The 16,301-nt window shown below is 41.1% G+C and overlaps 1 protein-coding gene across 2 annotated transcripts in view; it reads left to right on the top strand.

Moving 5' to 3' along the window:
- XPC (XPC complex subunit, DNA damage recognition and repair factor) overlaps nt 1–16,301 on the top strand; it is a 33,462-nt gene that overhangs the window by 3,172 nt on the left and 13,989 nt on the right. For both annotated transcript variants that reach the window (XM_003826230.6, XM_034955869.3), the window contains exons 2-8: nt 2,429–2,624; nt 4,941–5,053; nt 7,114–7,237; nt 8,241–8,325; nt 9,909–10,066; nt 10,563–10,683; nt 15,664–15,753. In XM_003826230.6, the coding sequence (XP_003826278.2) occupies nt 2,429–2,624; nt 4,941–5,053; nt 7,114–7,237; nt 8,241–8,325; nt 9,909–10,066; nt 10,563–10,683; nt 15,664–15,753 (887 nt within the window). The remainder of the gene's footprint in view (nt 1–2,428; nt 2,625–4,940; nt 5,054–7,113; nt 7,238–8,240; nt 8,326–9,908; nt 10,067–10,562; nt 10,684–15,663; nt 15,754–16,301) is intronic.

The raw sequence follows: 16,301 nt of genomic DNA, 5'->3' as shown, positions 1-16,301 counted from the left end.
ATCTGGGGGGAGGGGTACTTAGAGCAGATAACAAGTTAAAAAAAAACGGATTCACATGATAATAAGAGCTATCACCCTGTGCTAAGACTGCTGTGATAAAACTTATTTGGGTACATGGCAGAAAATGCTTCTATAGATGAAAAGAAAAACCCTCAAACTTATATGGGGCTGGGGAAGAGGCAGCTAAATGGGAATCAGTGTCAGGGAAGGCCTTTGTAAGGAGGTGGCATTTTGAGGCATTTAGTGTAATTTTGAGCCATTCATAGGAAGTTCTGGGGAAAAGAGTTCTAGGCAGAGAGAACAGTGTGTTTAAACACTCTTAGGAGGGAATGAACTTGGCCAGTTGGCTGGACACAGCGAGTGAGGGGCTGGGTAGGAGAAGTGAGCAAGGGCCTGAGCTTGGATACCAAGCTAAGGAGTTGGAATTTTATTCTGAGTGCTATGAGTTGCTGCTGGAAGGTTTACTCCGGTGTTCTTATTAAATCCCAGTAGGTGGGCAAGCAGACCACAGTGGTAATTCCTGCCCTACTGAAAGAACACTGAACTCAAGGAGTCTGGTTAGGCATATTAGATAACTCAAGATTTTGGAGAGTCCTGGAAAAGAGTCTCTAGATGCTTAGGGACCAAAAAATAGCAAAGAACAGAAAGTCACCCATATTTCTGCCATCCAGAAATAGCCACCATGAAATAGTGGTCTGTTTCCTTCTAGTCTGTTTTTTACATAGCAGAAAGCATACTGTAAAATCAACTTTGCATGATTAACATTACATCATATATCGTTTTTCTTTATCTTAAAGGATGACTCAATTATATTTTGTTGTGTGGCTCTGCCATAAGTTACTTAACAATTATCTCATGGTTGGACATTCAGATTATTGTTAGATGCTTTTGAATACTATAACATCCTTTTGAATCAGAGTTTTTGTGTTTCCTTTATCCCCCTTTCCCTTTTAACTCCTCTACCTTTCTCTTCAAACGGAAATAAAAGCTGTGCTTTTTAACCAACTAGAAAAGTTTGTGATGCCTCTGAAGTATCCTCCTACGTGCATTTTTTTAGATTAGTAGAAATTGAAGTGTTTAGCATCTTTGCCTATTATTAGAGGGCTAACTACCATTGTAAGATCCAGAAATCTTGATTTTAGGGGCACCCTCCTCAAACTGTCAAATCTTAAGCTTTATGCAACCTCTGGCCTTGGAGTAGGCAATCTGTTGTCAGATTTGAAAAAATTAATTTTGAAATAATTTGTACTTCAAAATTTTTCCTTATTTTTTGGTTTCCATACAATGTTTAAAAATGGGAATGCATAAATTCCTTTTTTATAAAACATTTAAAGAAACAACGGAATCAATGATCTAACATTAAAATAAATGCTCCTTTGATATGAATTTTATTAACATTTAATCATGATTTCATTTAGATCAGAAGGGAGAGTCTTTTTTCCCTCATGCAAAAGTATATTCTTGTGGAATATAAATACCCATCCAGAGAGTCAGCAAGACAAACAATGAAAAGACTGAATTATTAAATAATTTTATATTTTAGGTTAATATTGCAATCCCTTTTGGAACCTCAATAAAAGGTAGAGTATTTTTATTTTCTAAAATTAATTGAAGCAGAGTCATGCAAAGACAAAAGATTTATTTCAGATTCAAGATAATTTGTGTGAATATATTTGCAAAATAGAAAACTATCCTTCCCTGCCATATTATTTGTTAAAACTAATCTATTAATATAATTATTATATGTAAATAAACCATAATTTTAGATACCCCAATTTGACTAAAACCAGCAGCTTATGCATTTTTTATTTCCCTTTAACAAAAAAATAATTATTTTAAGAAAATACTTTTGAATTATTGCTGTCTTTTTCCAACTGTAAGTTTGCTGAGGTGGTTGGTATATGAGTGCCATTTGGGTTACATTGGAAAGGTTTCAGAGCAGTATGTGTTTTGAGCAGTTTGGTCTTGAAGTTTGGCAGAAATGTAGATTAATAGTAATGATGTTGTGGTAAAACTTGGACATGTTTATGTACTTAACATTTTACTTAGGAGTACATTATCCCTAAGACAATTAATTTTGGCAGATAATAAATAAGGTGCTAATTAATGGATGTTGTATTTTCCTGGCAGGAGGTTAGCTGACATTTAAGATCTGGAAGTTAGGTTTTATTTGAGTCCTATGGTATTTTCTGTAGTCATAGGAGAAGTAAAGTGCTGATAAAGGAAGATGGTTTTTACTGTGAACATAGACTAGCCACAGGTGGGAAGAAGCTGAGAGCTGGTTGCTGACCAGACAGGGGATGGTGAACCAGTGATGGAGATGGGGTTTGGAGACAGGTCATAGAGCCGTTTTATGCCCCTGCCCATAAGCTGCACTGCCTCCACCTTTCTTTCCACCCCTCACCTTATGTTCTGTGTTGTCACCTAGATGCCTTTGAAGATGAGAAACCCCCAAAGAAGAGCCTTCTCTCCAAAGTTTCACAAGGAAAGAGGAAAAGAGGCTGCAGTCATCCTGGGGGTTCAGCAGATGGTCCAGCAAAAAAGAAAGTGGCCAAGGTGACTGTTAAATCTGAAAACCTCAAGGTTATAAAGGATGAAGCCCTCAGCGATGGGGATGACCTCAGGTGAGATGTCTGCAAAGCTTTGTCTCGGGTCTTGATTTTTCTCATCAGAGAATTGTGAATAATGAAAACCTCTATTCTTACTTGCCACTGGGGTCCATGGAAGATTGGATCTTTAAACTCTTCTAGGTACAACTCAGACCGGTAAGAGCTGGAAACTTTTCAGATAAGAACAGTGACAGCATGCAGAAAGTGATTTATTCATGCTTCCACAGCTGGACAGTGGCAAAAGCAGGAGAACCCAGGTCTTCTGACTCCTGGTCCAGTGCTCTTTCTACTACACAAAAATATTAGATGTATACAAAATATTTACCTGCCATTCCAGCTTTATCTCATACTACTGTCCTCAAGCACGCTCTTCTCCGGCCCACCTGAGCTTCTCATCATTCACTGAACACATTCTCCTACTTTCTACACCTGCATTGTGCTCATGGTATTCCCTCTACCTGGAGTGCTTGCTGGCTTCCATCTTGAAGATGCAGATCTGAAACCACCTACTCCAGAGGCTTCACTGATTCTTCCCCCTTCTCTCCTCTGATTTCCTGTAGCGCTTCTAGGGAGTGTGATATGTCTGCCAGTTATTGTTACCATGCCACATACCCAGGCTTACTACCCTGTGACCTCTCAGAGGGCTGGAACCATGTGGGGTTCATTTTCATATGCCCTGTAGCATCCATTGCAGGCCCTTTTATTTGGCAGAAACTGAACAAGTATTTTTGCAATGAATGAGCATTTATATTAATATGTTGTGAACAATGATTATGAGCCCAGGGAACACTTGATTTTCTGCTTCCTAAGAAAGTTGAGGGGTGGGGAGAAGAGGAAGAACAGAGGGATAGTTTTTCATTTGCTTCATAAACAAATCCTCACTGCCAGTATCAGCTTTTCCAGCAGCCTCTAGTCCTGGGATGGGAGAGTAGTCCAGTAGAGGGCACAGGAAGGGACACGGGACAGCATGATGATTTTCCGCCATGATCCATCTCTTCTCCTTTTCTCTAGACTTCCCTTCCCGTCCCGCCCCGTCCTGTCCCCATCCCGGTCCCGTCCTTAATGGAGTCTCGCTCTGTTGCCCAGACTGGAGTCTAGTGATGCAATCTTGGCTCACTGCAACCTCCGCCTCCCAGGTTCAAGTGAGCCTCCTGAGTAGCTGGGACTATAGGCGCCCACCACCACGCCCAGCTAATTTTTGTATTTTTAGTAGAGACAGGGTTCCACCATGTTGGTGTCGAACTCCTGACCTCAGGTGATCTGCCCTGCTCAGCCTCCCAAAGTGCTGGGCTTACAGGCGTGAGCCATTGCGCCTGGCCTTCCCTAGACTTTTCTGAAGAATACCTCTGAACTTACTGCTTTCCAGTTGCCTCCCCTCACTAGTTGAATTCTATCTCCAGAGACATATACATAGAGATAGGCCACGATACTGCCAAGGAAAGCTCTGGGTCCCCCTTTCCCTCTCCCCTGAGCATTGACTGTGGTCATTTCTGCTATGTTCATTCTAAGGGGGAATTTTTATTGCTGGTGTTTTGAGAGAAAGTGGTACTCTAAAAAAAGAGTGTATTATTAGAGCTCAAGATTGATGATTGGTTATTTTAAATGTTTATACCAAAATCCTAGATAATATTCTCACTTGGTACCAAGTGCCAAAGTTTACACAAGTTAAAAGTAACTGGATACTCTAGACACATTTTATATATGAATTTGCAGAAATATATTACGTATCAGCAAGTACTTAGCCTTGAGCCATTGTTTAGCCAGCTACTTATCTATGTTATTATCTACTTAGCTAGCTAGCTGTCTATGTCTCTTGTTATTTATGACTCACCTATGTGTAGTTACATCCCTGCTTGAAGTTAGAATGCTAGGAATTTCAGTCTCCTTACATCATATTTCTTAAAGATGGAAAAGAAGTCTGAGTAGGCTTATAGTAGGATATATAAATGGAGATTTTATTCTGTTCTTTCTGGCCTCCAACTGCACATATATCACACAGATATCACAGTTCTGGAACTCATTATTATTTTGGTGTCTTCTAATTTTTCCTTGTCATGTCCAGGCACAGCTATGTTTTCTTTCACACGATCTAGATTGTAGGTTTTTTAACAGCACATCTGGTATTAATTAGACAGATGATCAGAGCACATCTTGATGAGATTTGGAACACATGTTGATGGAGGAAGTGAGGCTCAGAGCTTACTAATCATCTTTAAATAGTTGCAACAGATTCTCAATTAATAGGAGGGGTTTTAAAAATTCCATTTAGCTTGAATGGAACACTAGGATGTCTGAGTCTTCTTCATCTTCCTTCCTGTGGTCTTTACACAGGGACTTTCCAAGTGACCTCAAGAAGGCACACCATCTGAAGAGAGGGGCTACCATGAATGAAGACAGCAATGAAGAAGAGGAAGAAAGTGAAAATGATTGGGAAGAGGTTGAAGGTGAAACATCTTTCTTTGTTTTCAGAACTGTTTGGTTCTGTTTGTTTTTTTGTTTGATTCTGTTTGGAGTCAGATCACTAATTGCAATCCTTTTGTTTTCTTTTGAGCTAATTAGACCACAGATAAGGTTGTACTAGGGACTTGCTTTGATATATATGGAAAAACTCATGGCCAAGTTACCAAAGAAGGCTGTTTACTCTCTTCCTCTGGTGACTGTCAATGGGGTAGATATAAATAGAGAGGCAGCACTATTTAGGAGAAGGAGCACAGGCTTTGAAAGTAGTTAGAATTGGGTTCAGCGCTCAACTTTGCCACTTAGGTGGCAGTGTGAGTGAGTAATTTAATCTTGAGCAAGTAACTTCACCTCTCTGAACTGAGTTTTCTCATTGGTAACACTCTGTAAACACTGAATGTTTAGTGTGAGCCATTCACAGTATAGGCTGTAGGATTATTGTGGGGAAAAGAAAGTTTGCAAATGTAATGGGCCTAATGTATCATACACTCACAGTAAATACCAGCTAATGTTATCATCCCTGATTCCTTCTGTCTGGCCTGACTTTTCCTCACCTTTTTATTTTGAAAGTGTTCAAATTTATAAAAAGAGTGAAAAATGTAATATATGTCCTCTTCACCTAGGTTCATTAACATTTTGCCACATTGAATGTATGTTTCTCTCTGAAATATTCATTGTGGAACCATTTGAAAATAAGTTGTAGATATTCTGATACTCCACTGCTGAATACTTCAGCCTGCATTTCCTAATAATTAGACATTCTCCTGCATGACAAAATGACCTCATCACACCTACGAAAATGAAAAATAAGTCCCCAATTGTTATGAAAGCATCCTTTATGGCTGTTTCTTTTTCCACACCAAGATCCAACCAAGCCTTGTATTTGGTCTTTATGTCACTTTACTCTCTTAATATAGAGCAGTATTTCCCACCTACCGCCTTGTTTTGCTTTTCATAGCACTGCCTTTTTTGAAGGATCCTAGTCTTTTGTTTTGTAGACTGTCTCATGTTCTGGTTTTGTCTGATAAACAGTCACACATCTCATGGTGGTGTTAAACTTGTTTCAATATCCCCTGTATTTCTTGTAAACTAAGTCCAAAGACATGATTTAATTTTGATTAAACTTTTCTTTTTTTTCCAAGAATCCTTCCTAGATGATGCTTTAAACCTCATCTTGCATTGATTAAGCCACCTCTAATGTCAGGTTGTTCCTCTTCTAGTCATGCTACCTTTAAGCTAGCTGTACTACCATGTCCTTTTGACATGGCCTCATTAGTCTTTGAGAACATTTTTGTTCAGCTTATACTTTTCTTGCTGTAGACTTGAAACCAGCCTTTTTTTCTTCAAGAAGCTGTGGTTCATTTTAATAGAGATTCATGTATAGAGACCAAGATCTGGCATTAGATGCATTCTTTGCCGGTAAGATGTCATGGCTTCTAGGCCCAGAGCCTCTTTTAAGGAACTTTTGCTAATGAAGTTTTCAATTAGATCCAGTTCAGCAAGTTCAGTCCTTCTCAGCTACTGTGTACAAGCAACGTAGGGGGTGAAGAGATGAAAAGGATATATTTCTTGTCACTTACAAGTTTATAATTGAGAATGAAAGATGGACACCTGAGTCATGACTCTATACAAAGCAAATTGTGCTAATTGTTATTGTGGTAATACAGAATACAGAGAAAAGGAGATTATTCTCATTTGGGTTTTTTTTTTTAAAGAGTTTTAAGTATATACATACATGCATGAGTGTCAGCTTTTTGATAGAGGGGTCTGTATCTGATTCAACCCAGTATCTGTATGCTTTAGGTTCTTTATCTAAAGACTGTCTGGGTTGTGTGGGTTAAATGAGACACACGAATATATAACACTCAGCACACTGCCCGGCACATGGTAGGACTCAGGGCAAGGCATGTCTAGGGGTCTCTGTGGGCTGTCTCCCTCACATTCATGCCTCACTTCCTCCTTCCCAGCAGAACCTTGATTCTGTTCAGTACAGTAGCTATTATTATTGTTATTACTATTACTGATTTTTAAAAATGCTTGTTGATAGAACTTAGTGAGCCTGTGCTGGGTGACGTGAGAGAAAGTACAGCCTTCTCTCGATCTCTTCTGCCTGTGAAGCCAGTGGAGATAGAGATTGAAACGCCAGAGCAGGCGAAGACAAGAGAAAGAAGGTAAGCTTAGGCCCTTGCTTCTAGGCTCCTGTCACATGCAGTAGGCAACAGCTGCTGCTTAGGAGGACTTTGGAGAAACTTGTAGGGGACCAGGACTGAGTATCAAAGTGGTCGAGAACCTTGGGTCAGGAACCTGATTTACCTTTAGAGACTTGAATGAGACACCTTCGTGTCCTGGCTGGGGCTGGTGAGGGATGAGGAGAGGGAACTCCTGTGTGCCAAGGATTGAGCAGGTCATCCGTTATCTTACCTAATCCTTAGAACAGTGTTGTGAATGAGGAGCTAAGTAACGTTCAGACGCTACGTAACGTTTCAGGAGTCACTCAGCCAGTAATGGAAGAGCTGAGACCTAATCCTTCTCATTGACTTGGCATTCACATTTTCCTCACCATGTCATGCTGCAGGACTTGAGGCAGTGCCCGCCGTGGTAGGGAGCCCCTATCCTTCCCAGCATCCCGGAGTACCTCTGCAGCCTCTGATGGCTTGGGAATTCCAATGTGCGATGGGCACATTACTAGGCACAGAAGAGGGAGATAATACAAATCATTCAAGAAGTGTCAAGTTGTCTTGAAGATTAATGGGATTCAGACTGAAAAAGAGATTTTACACTAGAACAGTGTCACATAAATGATGGTGTGTTAATTTAACATTAATAAAGGTAACGGTTGCTAAGGAGAGAGTCAGTAGTCGGAAGAGTTGGACAGCCAGAGAAGACTTCCTGGAAGAAGTGAGCTTTGAGGCATGTAGGTGAGGTGTGATCTGCTGCTGGTTGAGAGGAGGGTTGTCTGGGTACAGAATGTCCCAGGCCGAGGTTTGCTGGTGAGAAGGAGCCAAAGAGCCTGCAGGAAATAGCTGGCTTGCAGACGGACTTGAGTAGCACAGCCTTGTGTAGGGAAACAGGGAGAGTGATTCACTGTCATCCGAGGAGAAGGAATTGCCTGGGGGAGTGGAATCTGGTTTCAGTTCCCCCCTTCATTCCCAGATTTTTCACTATGTGTTGCAGTGAAAAGATAAAACTGGAGTTTGAGACATATCTTCGGAGGGCGATGAAACGTTTCAATAAAGAGGTCCATGAGGACACACACAAGGTAAGGGCAAGGAATGATGGGGAAGGACTCTTCCTTGTCGGTGGAAAGAGTTTGTGCTCACCGAGGCTTTATTTCTGGCTTTGCTGCTCTGTGGCCATGGCAAGTTTCTTACTCTCTCTGAGCCTTTGCATCCTCATCTGGGAGGTGGGGGTAGTAATAGTGTCTGTCTTGGAGGGTGGTTGTGTATTATAGGTAAGGTAACTTGCAGCACAATGCCTGGCATGCAGCAGAGGCTAAATAAAAAGCACTTGCCTTCCATCTCTCCTTTCAGCCATTTAATGTCATTAATTCTAATCCCAGCTGCAGGCACTGGCTTTTGACTTTAGCTGACAGTTATTGAACACTTGCACACACCTAGCAAGGTGCTTGGCATGGTGGGGATAGAGACTTGGATAAAGCTTATTTCCTACAATTGAGGAGTATCTGATCTCTAGATGGAACAAGGACTTCCAAACAGAGAAACTCAAGACTATGCCTGGAACAGTGAAAGAGATCAGCGTGGCTCTGTGGAGCTGGGGAAGGCTTTATGTAGGGGAAAGGATTAGAGCCAGGTCTAGGAGAAAAAGTTGAAGACTCTAGCCAAGTTGTGGAGGGGACGGCGAGGTGCCCAGCTCACCTGCGTGTGTGGAGTATGTAGGTGTTGGGGGGTGGGGATGAAGGGAGGGTGGGCTTTGGTTGCCCTTTGATGGATGGTGGGCTGCCTAAGAGGATAGTGATGGGATGGGTGAGTTGCTTTGTGTGCAGCTACTGCAGAAATCTAGAGGTGCAAGGATGGTGACGAGGTTAGAGAGGGGTCGCCTCCCTCACCCAGGCCTGGGGCACGAAACGAGACAGCTGTGTGCCTTTCACCTCTTGTTGGGTGCTGGAGGTGAAAGAAAGGGAAGATGACTCTCAGGTTTGAGGCCTGAGTGAGGAGAGAGAGGCAGCACTATTGATTAAAATAGGGAGGCTGTTAGTCGGGGAGGAGGAAGCCAATGTTGAAGGGAAAATGACACAAAGCAGTGTGTGAAAAGAGGTGAAGAGGTCATATAATCATTTCAGTAGGTGGATGAAGGGTGGGTTTTGGGGTCAGAGGAAGGGCAAAGATGTGGAGCCTGTGACAGAGAAGGCTGGGCTCAAACACCCAGAGAGGTGGCGAGAGCAGCCCAGTGAGCCCAGTGGGGTGCATCCCGCCGGCTTCCACAGGCTTCCAGCAGTCTCTCCAGCTCCACTCCACTTGCCTTTCCTTCTGATCTCGCGGAGCAAACCCCAGACATGGCAGCATTTCATCCAGAAATCTTTCAGTATGTATCTCTGAAAGACAAGACCAAAACAAAAACAGTTTGTATTTTGAAAACAAAGCAATTTGTATTTTGAAGCTTTGAGGTTTGATGATTCCTTTGAAGGAATGAGTATACAGAGAGAAAAAGAGAGGGTCAAAGACAAGCTTGGGAAGTGGCCAATGCTAGTGTTTTTACTTTCTTATATGTAGAAATGGCAACACATATTTCTTGTCCACAGCATGTCTTGACTTTGGCAGCAAAAATTCCTCCTGGTGTCCGGCCTTCCTTCCATGCTGCCCCTTCCTCCTTTCCTCTTCACAGGTTCACCTTCTCTGCCTGCTAGCAAATGGCTTCTATCGAAATAACATCTGCAGCCAGCCAGATCTGCATGCTATTGGCCTGTCCATCATCCCAGCCCGCTTTACCAGAGTGCTGCCTCGAGATGTGGACACCTACTACCTCTCAAACCTGGTGAAGTGGTAGGGCCCTCCGCTTGTCCTGCAGAGCTGGGGAGTGTAGGATTTGTGTTTCTCTCAGAGGCTGGGTTCAGGTCACTTCCACAGACCTTCCCTGAGGCGGTAACTATGTATCAGGTGGTGGGCATGGCATTGAAGATAGAGAAATGCCAGGTATGATCTTGCCCTGGTAGAGCTGCCAGACTGGTGGGGAGACAAATACATACCAGGTAATTACAGGATGGCATGAGGAGTGCCCTGGAAGGGGTGTTCACTGGGGACTGCAGGCTCACATAGCAGGGGCGCTTTTCTCAGCTGGGAGGTCTGGGAAGGCTCCCCAAGGAGGTAAAGTCTGAGCTGGGTCTGCAGTGATGATAGGAGTTAGCTAGACAGGCTGGGGAAAGTAGGACAGAGACAGGCGGGTCTCACGATTCACTCCCTCTTTTGATTTTCTTGGCTGGAAATGAAAATTCCCCTTTGCCCTGACCTCTGACACAAGGAATGCCTGCTTTCTCCCCAGGTTCATTGGAACATTTACAGTTAATGCAGAACTTTCAGCCAGTGAACAAGATAACCTGCAGACTACATTGGAAAGGAGATTTGCTATTTACTCTGCTCGAGATGATGAGGAATTGGTCCATGTAAGTGATCCTCCCGGATCACTGTTTTTTATCAGTACTGTTAACTAATGATAATGGCAGCCATGTGCCAGATGCCATTCCAGGTGTGTTACCGACACTACCTTATTCAGTCCTCATAATGACGTTGATAGCTGCTGAAGCCCAGAATAGCTACATGATGCCTCTAAGGTCTTTTCCTTGGTGAGCCTGAGAATTGAGATTGGGATCAGAGTCTGAGTGGAGGGCCTGTATGCTTTCCTCCCTATCGCCTCTAGTTCTGGTGTACCAAAAAGCCCGTAGTTTTTGGTCAGATGTGCTAGAAATATTTTCGTTAATTTTTCCAATTTTGTCTTCAGAAGTCCCAAGGAAATGTTTTTTCAAATTGGATGCTGAAGTCCTTGAGAACGTGTTTTTGTACCTCACATTTGGGTGTTGACACTGGCAGGCAGCAGTGCAGTGAGGAGGGTTCTGTCCATAAAAAGGAATCATGATGGCAGAGTGCTCCAGGGACAGGCAGGCTTTATCAAATGCCTACAGGCACCTGTAGGTAAGGCTCTGTCTGAATAAAACAAAAACAGAGATGGAAGTGTGGTTTTATCCCTAGAAGATTCCTATTAATCCATACAGTTCAATCTGGGAGTCCCAGATTCTCTGGAGAAAAAGATGGTTGACATCTTTAGTTCTCTTCTTCCGTGTTGGCTTTAACAAGTCTAAGATATTTGGCAAGGCTGATAATTATGTTATAATATGCTGCCAATTTTTTTGTTTGTTTGTTTTTGTTTTTTGAGACAGAGTCTCTCTCTGCCGCCTAGGCTGGAGTGCAGTGGTGCAATCTCAGCTCACTGCAACCTCCACCTCCTGGGTTCAAGTGATTCTCATGCCTCAGCCTCCCGAGTAGCTGGGATTACAGGTGCCCACCACCATGCCTGGCTGATTTTTGTATTTTTAGTAGAGATGGGGTTTCACCCTTCACCCTGTTGGCCAGGCTGGTAACTCATTAATATTTTAGTATTGTCCTCCCAGACTTTGTTCCTGTGTATGTGTGTACGTATGTATTTGTTTTGTTTATTTGTTTAAGCAAAATAGGATCATACAGCTTTTAAAGAGGGGGTACAATTCAGTGACCATTTAGTACATTTACAATGTTGTGCAACTACCACCTCTATTTCCAAAATGTTTTTGTCACCCCCAAGGGAAACCCTGTATATACCCATTAAACTCCTCATTGTTACCCCCCCGTCCCTGCTCGTGGCAACCACCAATCTGTCTTGTGTCTCTGTGGATTTACCTATTTAGGATATTTAGTATAAAAGAAATTATACACTATGTGGCCTTTTCTGCCTGTCTTTTCCTTAGTATAATGTTTTCAAGATTCATCTGCATTTTAGCATGTATCAGTATTTCATTAATATTTATAGCTGAATAATATTCCATTACATGTTTATACATTTTCTCTATCCATTTATCCATTGGCAGACATTTAGTTAGTTTCCACCTTGTGGCTGTTGTGAAGAGTGTTGTTAATAATGTCTATACATATATTTATTTACATACCCTGTTTTCTGTTCTTTTGGGTATATACCTAGGATTGAAATTGCTAGGTCATATGTATATTCTATATGTAATTTTTGGAGAAACCACCAAACTGTTTTCTGCAGTTACTCTACCATTTTACATTCCCACCAGCAATGAATGAGGATTCCAAATCTTTACCAACACTTGGTTATTTTCTGATGTTTTGATTATAGTCATTATGATGGGTGTCAAGTGATACCTCATTGTGGTTTTGATAGCATTTCTCCAATGACATGATGATGAGTGTCTTTTCATGGGCTTCTTGGTCATTTGTATATCTTTTTTGAGGACATGTCTGTTCAAGTATTTGCCTATTTTTTAATTATGTTGCCTTTTTGTTGATGATTTGTAAGAGCTCCTTGTATATTCTGGATATCAGTTACCTATCAGATACATGCTTTGCACATGGTTTCTCCCATTTTGTAGGTTGCCTTTTTACTTTCTTGATGAAGTCCTTTGATATCCAAAAGTTTTGAATTTTGACAAAGTCCAAGTTACCTATTTTTCTTTTGTTCTTTTTGCTTTTGGTGTCGTATCTAAGATTCCATTGTCAAATCCAAGGTCATAAAGATCGACCCCTGTGTTTTCTTGTAAGAGATTTATAGTTACTGCTCTTACATACATTGTGAGTTAATATTTGCATATATCAGGTAGGTGTTCAATATCATTCTTATGCATGTGGATATCCATTTGTCCCAGCATTATTTGTTGAAGAGACAATTTTTTCAATGGGGCTTGGATGGTCATGGCATCCTTTTCAAAAATCAACTGGCCATAAATGTATGGGTTAATTTCCAGCCTCTCAATTCTATGCTGTTGGTCTACATGTCTGTTCTTATGCCAGTACAACACTGTTTTGATTACTGTAGCTTTGTAGTAAGTTGCGAAATCAGGAAGCCTCAGTGTAACTTTGTTCATTTACAGTGTGCTTTGGTTATCTGGGGCCTCTGCAATTCCATATGAATTTGATGATCTGTTTTTCCATTTCTGTGAAAAAGCTGTGGAATTTTGATAGGGACTGCACTGAATCTGTAGATTAATTTGGGTGCCATTGCCATCTGGTTATTAGGTCTTCCAGTCCATAAGCGTGGATGTCTCTCCTTTTATTTTTGTCTTTAATTTCTCAGCTGTATTTTGTAATTTTCAGTGTACAGCCTTTTACCTTGGTTAAATTTTTTCCTAGGTACTTTATTCTTCTTGATGCTCTTGGAAATAGCATTGTTTTCTTAATTTCTCTTTTAGGTTGTTCATTGCAAATGTATAGAAACACAACTGATTTTTTTGTGTTGTCTTGTACCCTGCAGCTTTGCTGAATTCATTTATTAGCTCTACTAGCTTTCTTGCGCATTCTTTGAAATTTTCTATGTATAGGATCATGCCATCTATGAGTAGATCATTTTACTTCTTCCTGTCCAGTTTGCATGCCTTTTTCTTGCCTAATTGCTCTGGCTAGGACTTCAAGTACAATGTTGAATAATGGTGGTGACAGCAGGCATCCTTGTTTTGTTCCTGATAATTAGAGGGAAAGCTCTCAATCTTTCACCATTAAGTATCATACTAGATCTGGGTTATCATGTTAACTCAGTTCCCTTCTATTCCTAGTGTTCTGAATTTTTTTTTTTTTTTTAATCATGAAAGCCTGTTGGATTGTCTCAGGTGAGTTTTTCTTTGTCAGTTGAAATGATCCTCTGGATTTTCTTTCCTTCATTCTATTAATGTATATTTAATTGATTGATTTTCTTATGTTGAACCATCCTTGCATTCCTAGGATAAGTACCACTTGGTCATGTTGTATAAGCCTTTTCATATGTTCAATTTGTTTTTTAGTATTTTATTCAGGATTTTTGCATGTATATTCATAAATTGGTTTATTTTCTTGTGATGTATTTGTCTGGCTTTGGTGTCAGGGTAATGCTTGCCTCATAGAACAAGTTAAAAAATATTTCCTCTTCTAATGTTTGAAAGAGTTTGAGAAAGATTGAGGTAAATTCCACTTTAAATGTTTGCTAGAATTCACCAGTGAGGTCATCTAGTCCTAGACATTTTCTTTGTTGGGAGGTTTTTGAGTTCTGACTCGATCTGTTATTACAGATCTGTTCAGATTTTCCATTACTTCTTGAGTCAGGTTTGGTCATATATGTATGTTTCTGGGATTTTGTCCATTTTCTCTATGTTATCTAATTTGTAGGGATCGTACAGTTCTGTAACCTGATTTTTTTCCTCAGCAATGTACATTGATAGATTTCTTACTAAAGGTGGTGACTGTGTATGCTTGGGTAGCACTAGACTGTTTCCAGAGTCCTGTCACCTGCATTATCTTGTCTAATCCTCTTTAGAGTCCTGTGAGGAAGCCGAGGCAGGGATTATTCTAGATGCAGAAATCCAGGCTTAGGGAAGTCACTCAGCTAGTGGTGAACACTTAGTTATCCAGACTTCTGGACCTGTGCTCCTGTGCCATGCTGTACAAGAAGAAACTGAGAAATTAATACTGGTACAATGCCATCAGCTAAACTACAGACATTATTTGGATTTTCCACGTTTTCTCACTGATATCCTTTTTCTGTTCCATGATACTAGTTTGTATTTAGTCATCATGTCTCCTTAGTCTCCTCCAGTGTGTGACAGTGTTTTGGGCTTTCCCTGTCTTTCATGACCTTGACACTTTGGAAATTTTTAGCCGCAGAAGAAACAAGGCAAAAGCAAACAATTATCTCACCATAACAAAGTCTCACACCGGGCTTTCTCCCGAGGCTGTGGCAGTAATCAAGGAGAGATGCTGGGACCTGGAGACCCGTGTAGGAAGGCCTTGGCCGAGTACATTATCACTGTTGCCATTGGAGTTAAGTCCCCTGAGGGGCTCCCAGACTTCCAAGTTAACAGCTTTCAGAGCTGCAGACTCAGTTAAAGATTCAATATGGGGAAAATTGGAAAACAGGGAACAACAGACCTGGTGATCTGACGATAATGATACTTTCTACTTCTTCTTCCCAAAGTGGTATTTCATTTTATTATTTTAGTCACAAACGCAACACATATTGACTACAGAACAATCAGAAGATAGGTAAGCAGAGAAAAAAATCATGTAAACACCCATAATCCAGTATATGGATGCTTTTTCAAATATACGTGTATGTCTAAATTTATATATACATATTTTTCTTATAAAAATGTAATCACATCATACTTTTTAAAGGAAAACTTCTATTTTCCTTTAATATATGATGAGCATGTTCCTGTTCTTCTACGAAGATAAACTTCTGCATCATCATTTTTAACAGTGTCTGGAGTTTCCGTCGCCTACTGTTAGACAGTCTGGCTGTTTCCAGCTTTTCCCTGTCTTGAACAAGCACCATAACAAACAACATTGAACTCATTACATCTTTAATTACTTTCTTAGGATAACTATGTTCTTCCTTTTCATCATAGATATTCTTACTGATTCTCCGGGCTCTGCAGCTCTTGACCCGGCTGGTATTGTCTCTACAGCCAATTCCTCTGAAGTCAGCAACAGCAAAGGTAAGGTGCGCAGGGCTGCCAGAGAAGAGGAGCAATTGACAGGAAATTGTCACACTTAAAAAAATTGATCATTATTATATTTTTTAAGAGCTGGTATTCACGGAGTGTGGGTTCTTTCGAGCCTTGCACATACCCTGTGTTAGGGAAGACTTGGGCATGTGAGTGGGTATCTAGCAGCCTGAACTTCACGTGTGCAGAGTGGCCTGTGAGAGGCCTCGGCCCAGTGCTGCTTTTGTTCTATTCTGTCAGTTGGGTGGAATGGTGCCTGTCCTTGCTTGCTCCATGGAGTGCTGATGAGTGAAGCACTGTGGATTTTGAGGTGGTCTGGGTTAGCTTCAAGAAGCTAAATGCTGTACTCATTGGGGTATTGGCATTGTCTGAAGCCTGATGGTCTAGAAGCTGATTTTCATAATATCTGTATTCTTAAAACTACAGCTGTATTAAGTCCATAAGTATTTGTTTGCAAAATGCGTATGTCCAAGGTGGGTAGTAGTACTGCTGAGGAAACTGAAACTCGGAGGTTAAGTAATTTACCTAATTTACGTAAC

Source organism: Pan paniscus, chromosome 2 (genome assembly GCF_029289425.2).
Source record: "Pan paniscus chromosome 2, NHGRI_mPanPan1-v2.0_pri, whole genome shotgun sequence".
Classification (NCBI taxonomy): domain Eukaryota; kingdom Metazoa; phylum Chordata; class Mammalia; order Primates; family Hominidae; genus Pan; species Pan paniscus.
Note: the sequence above shows the minus strand (reverse complement) of the source record. Positions and strands in the feature narration are given on the sequence as shown.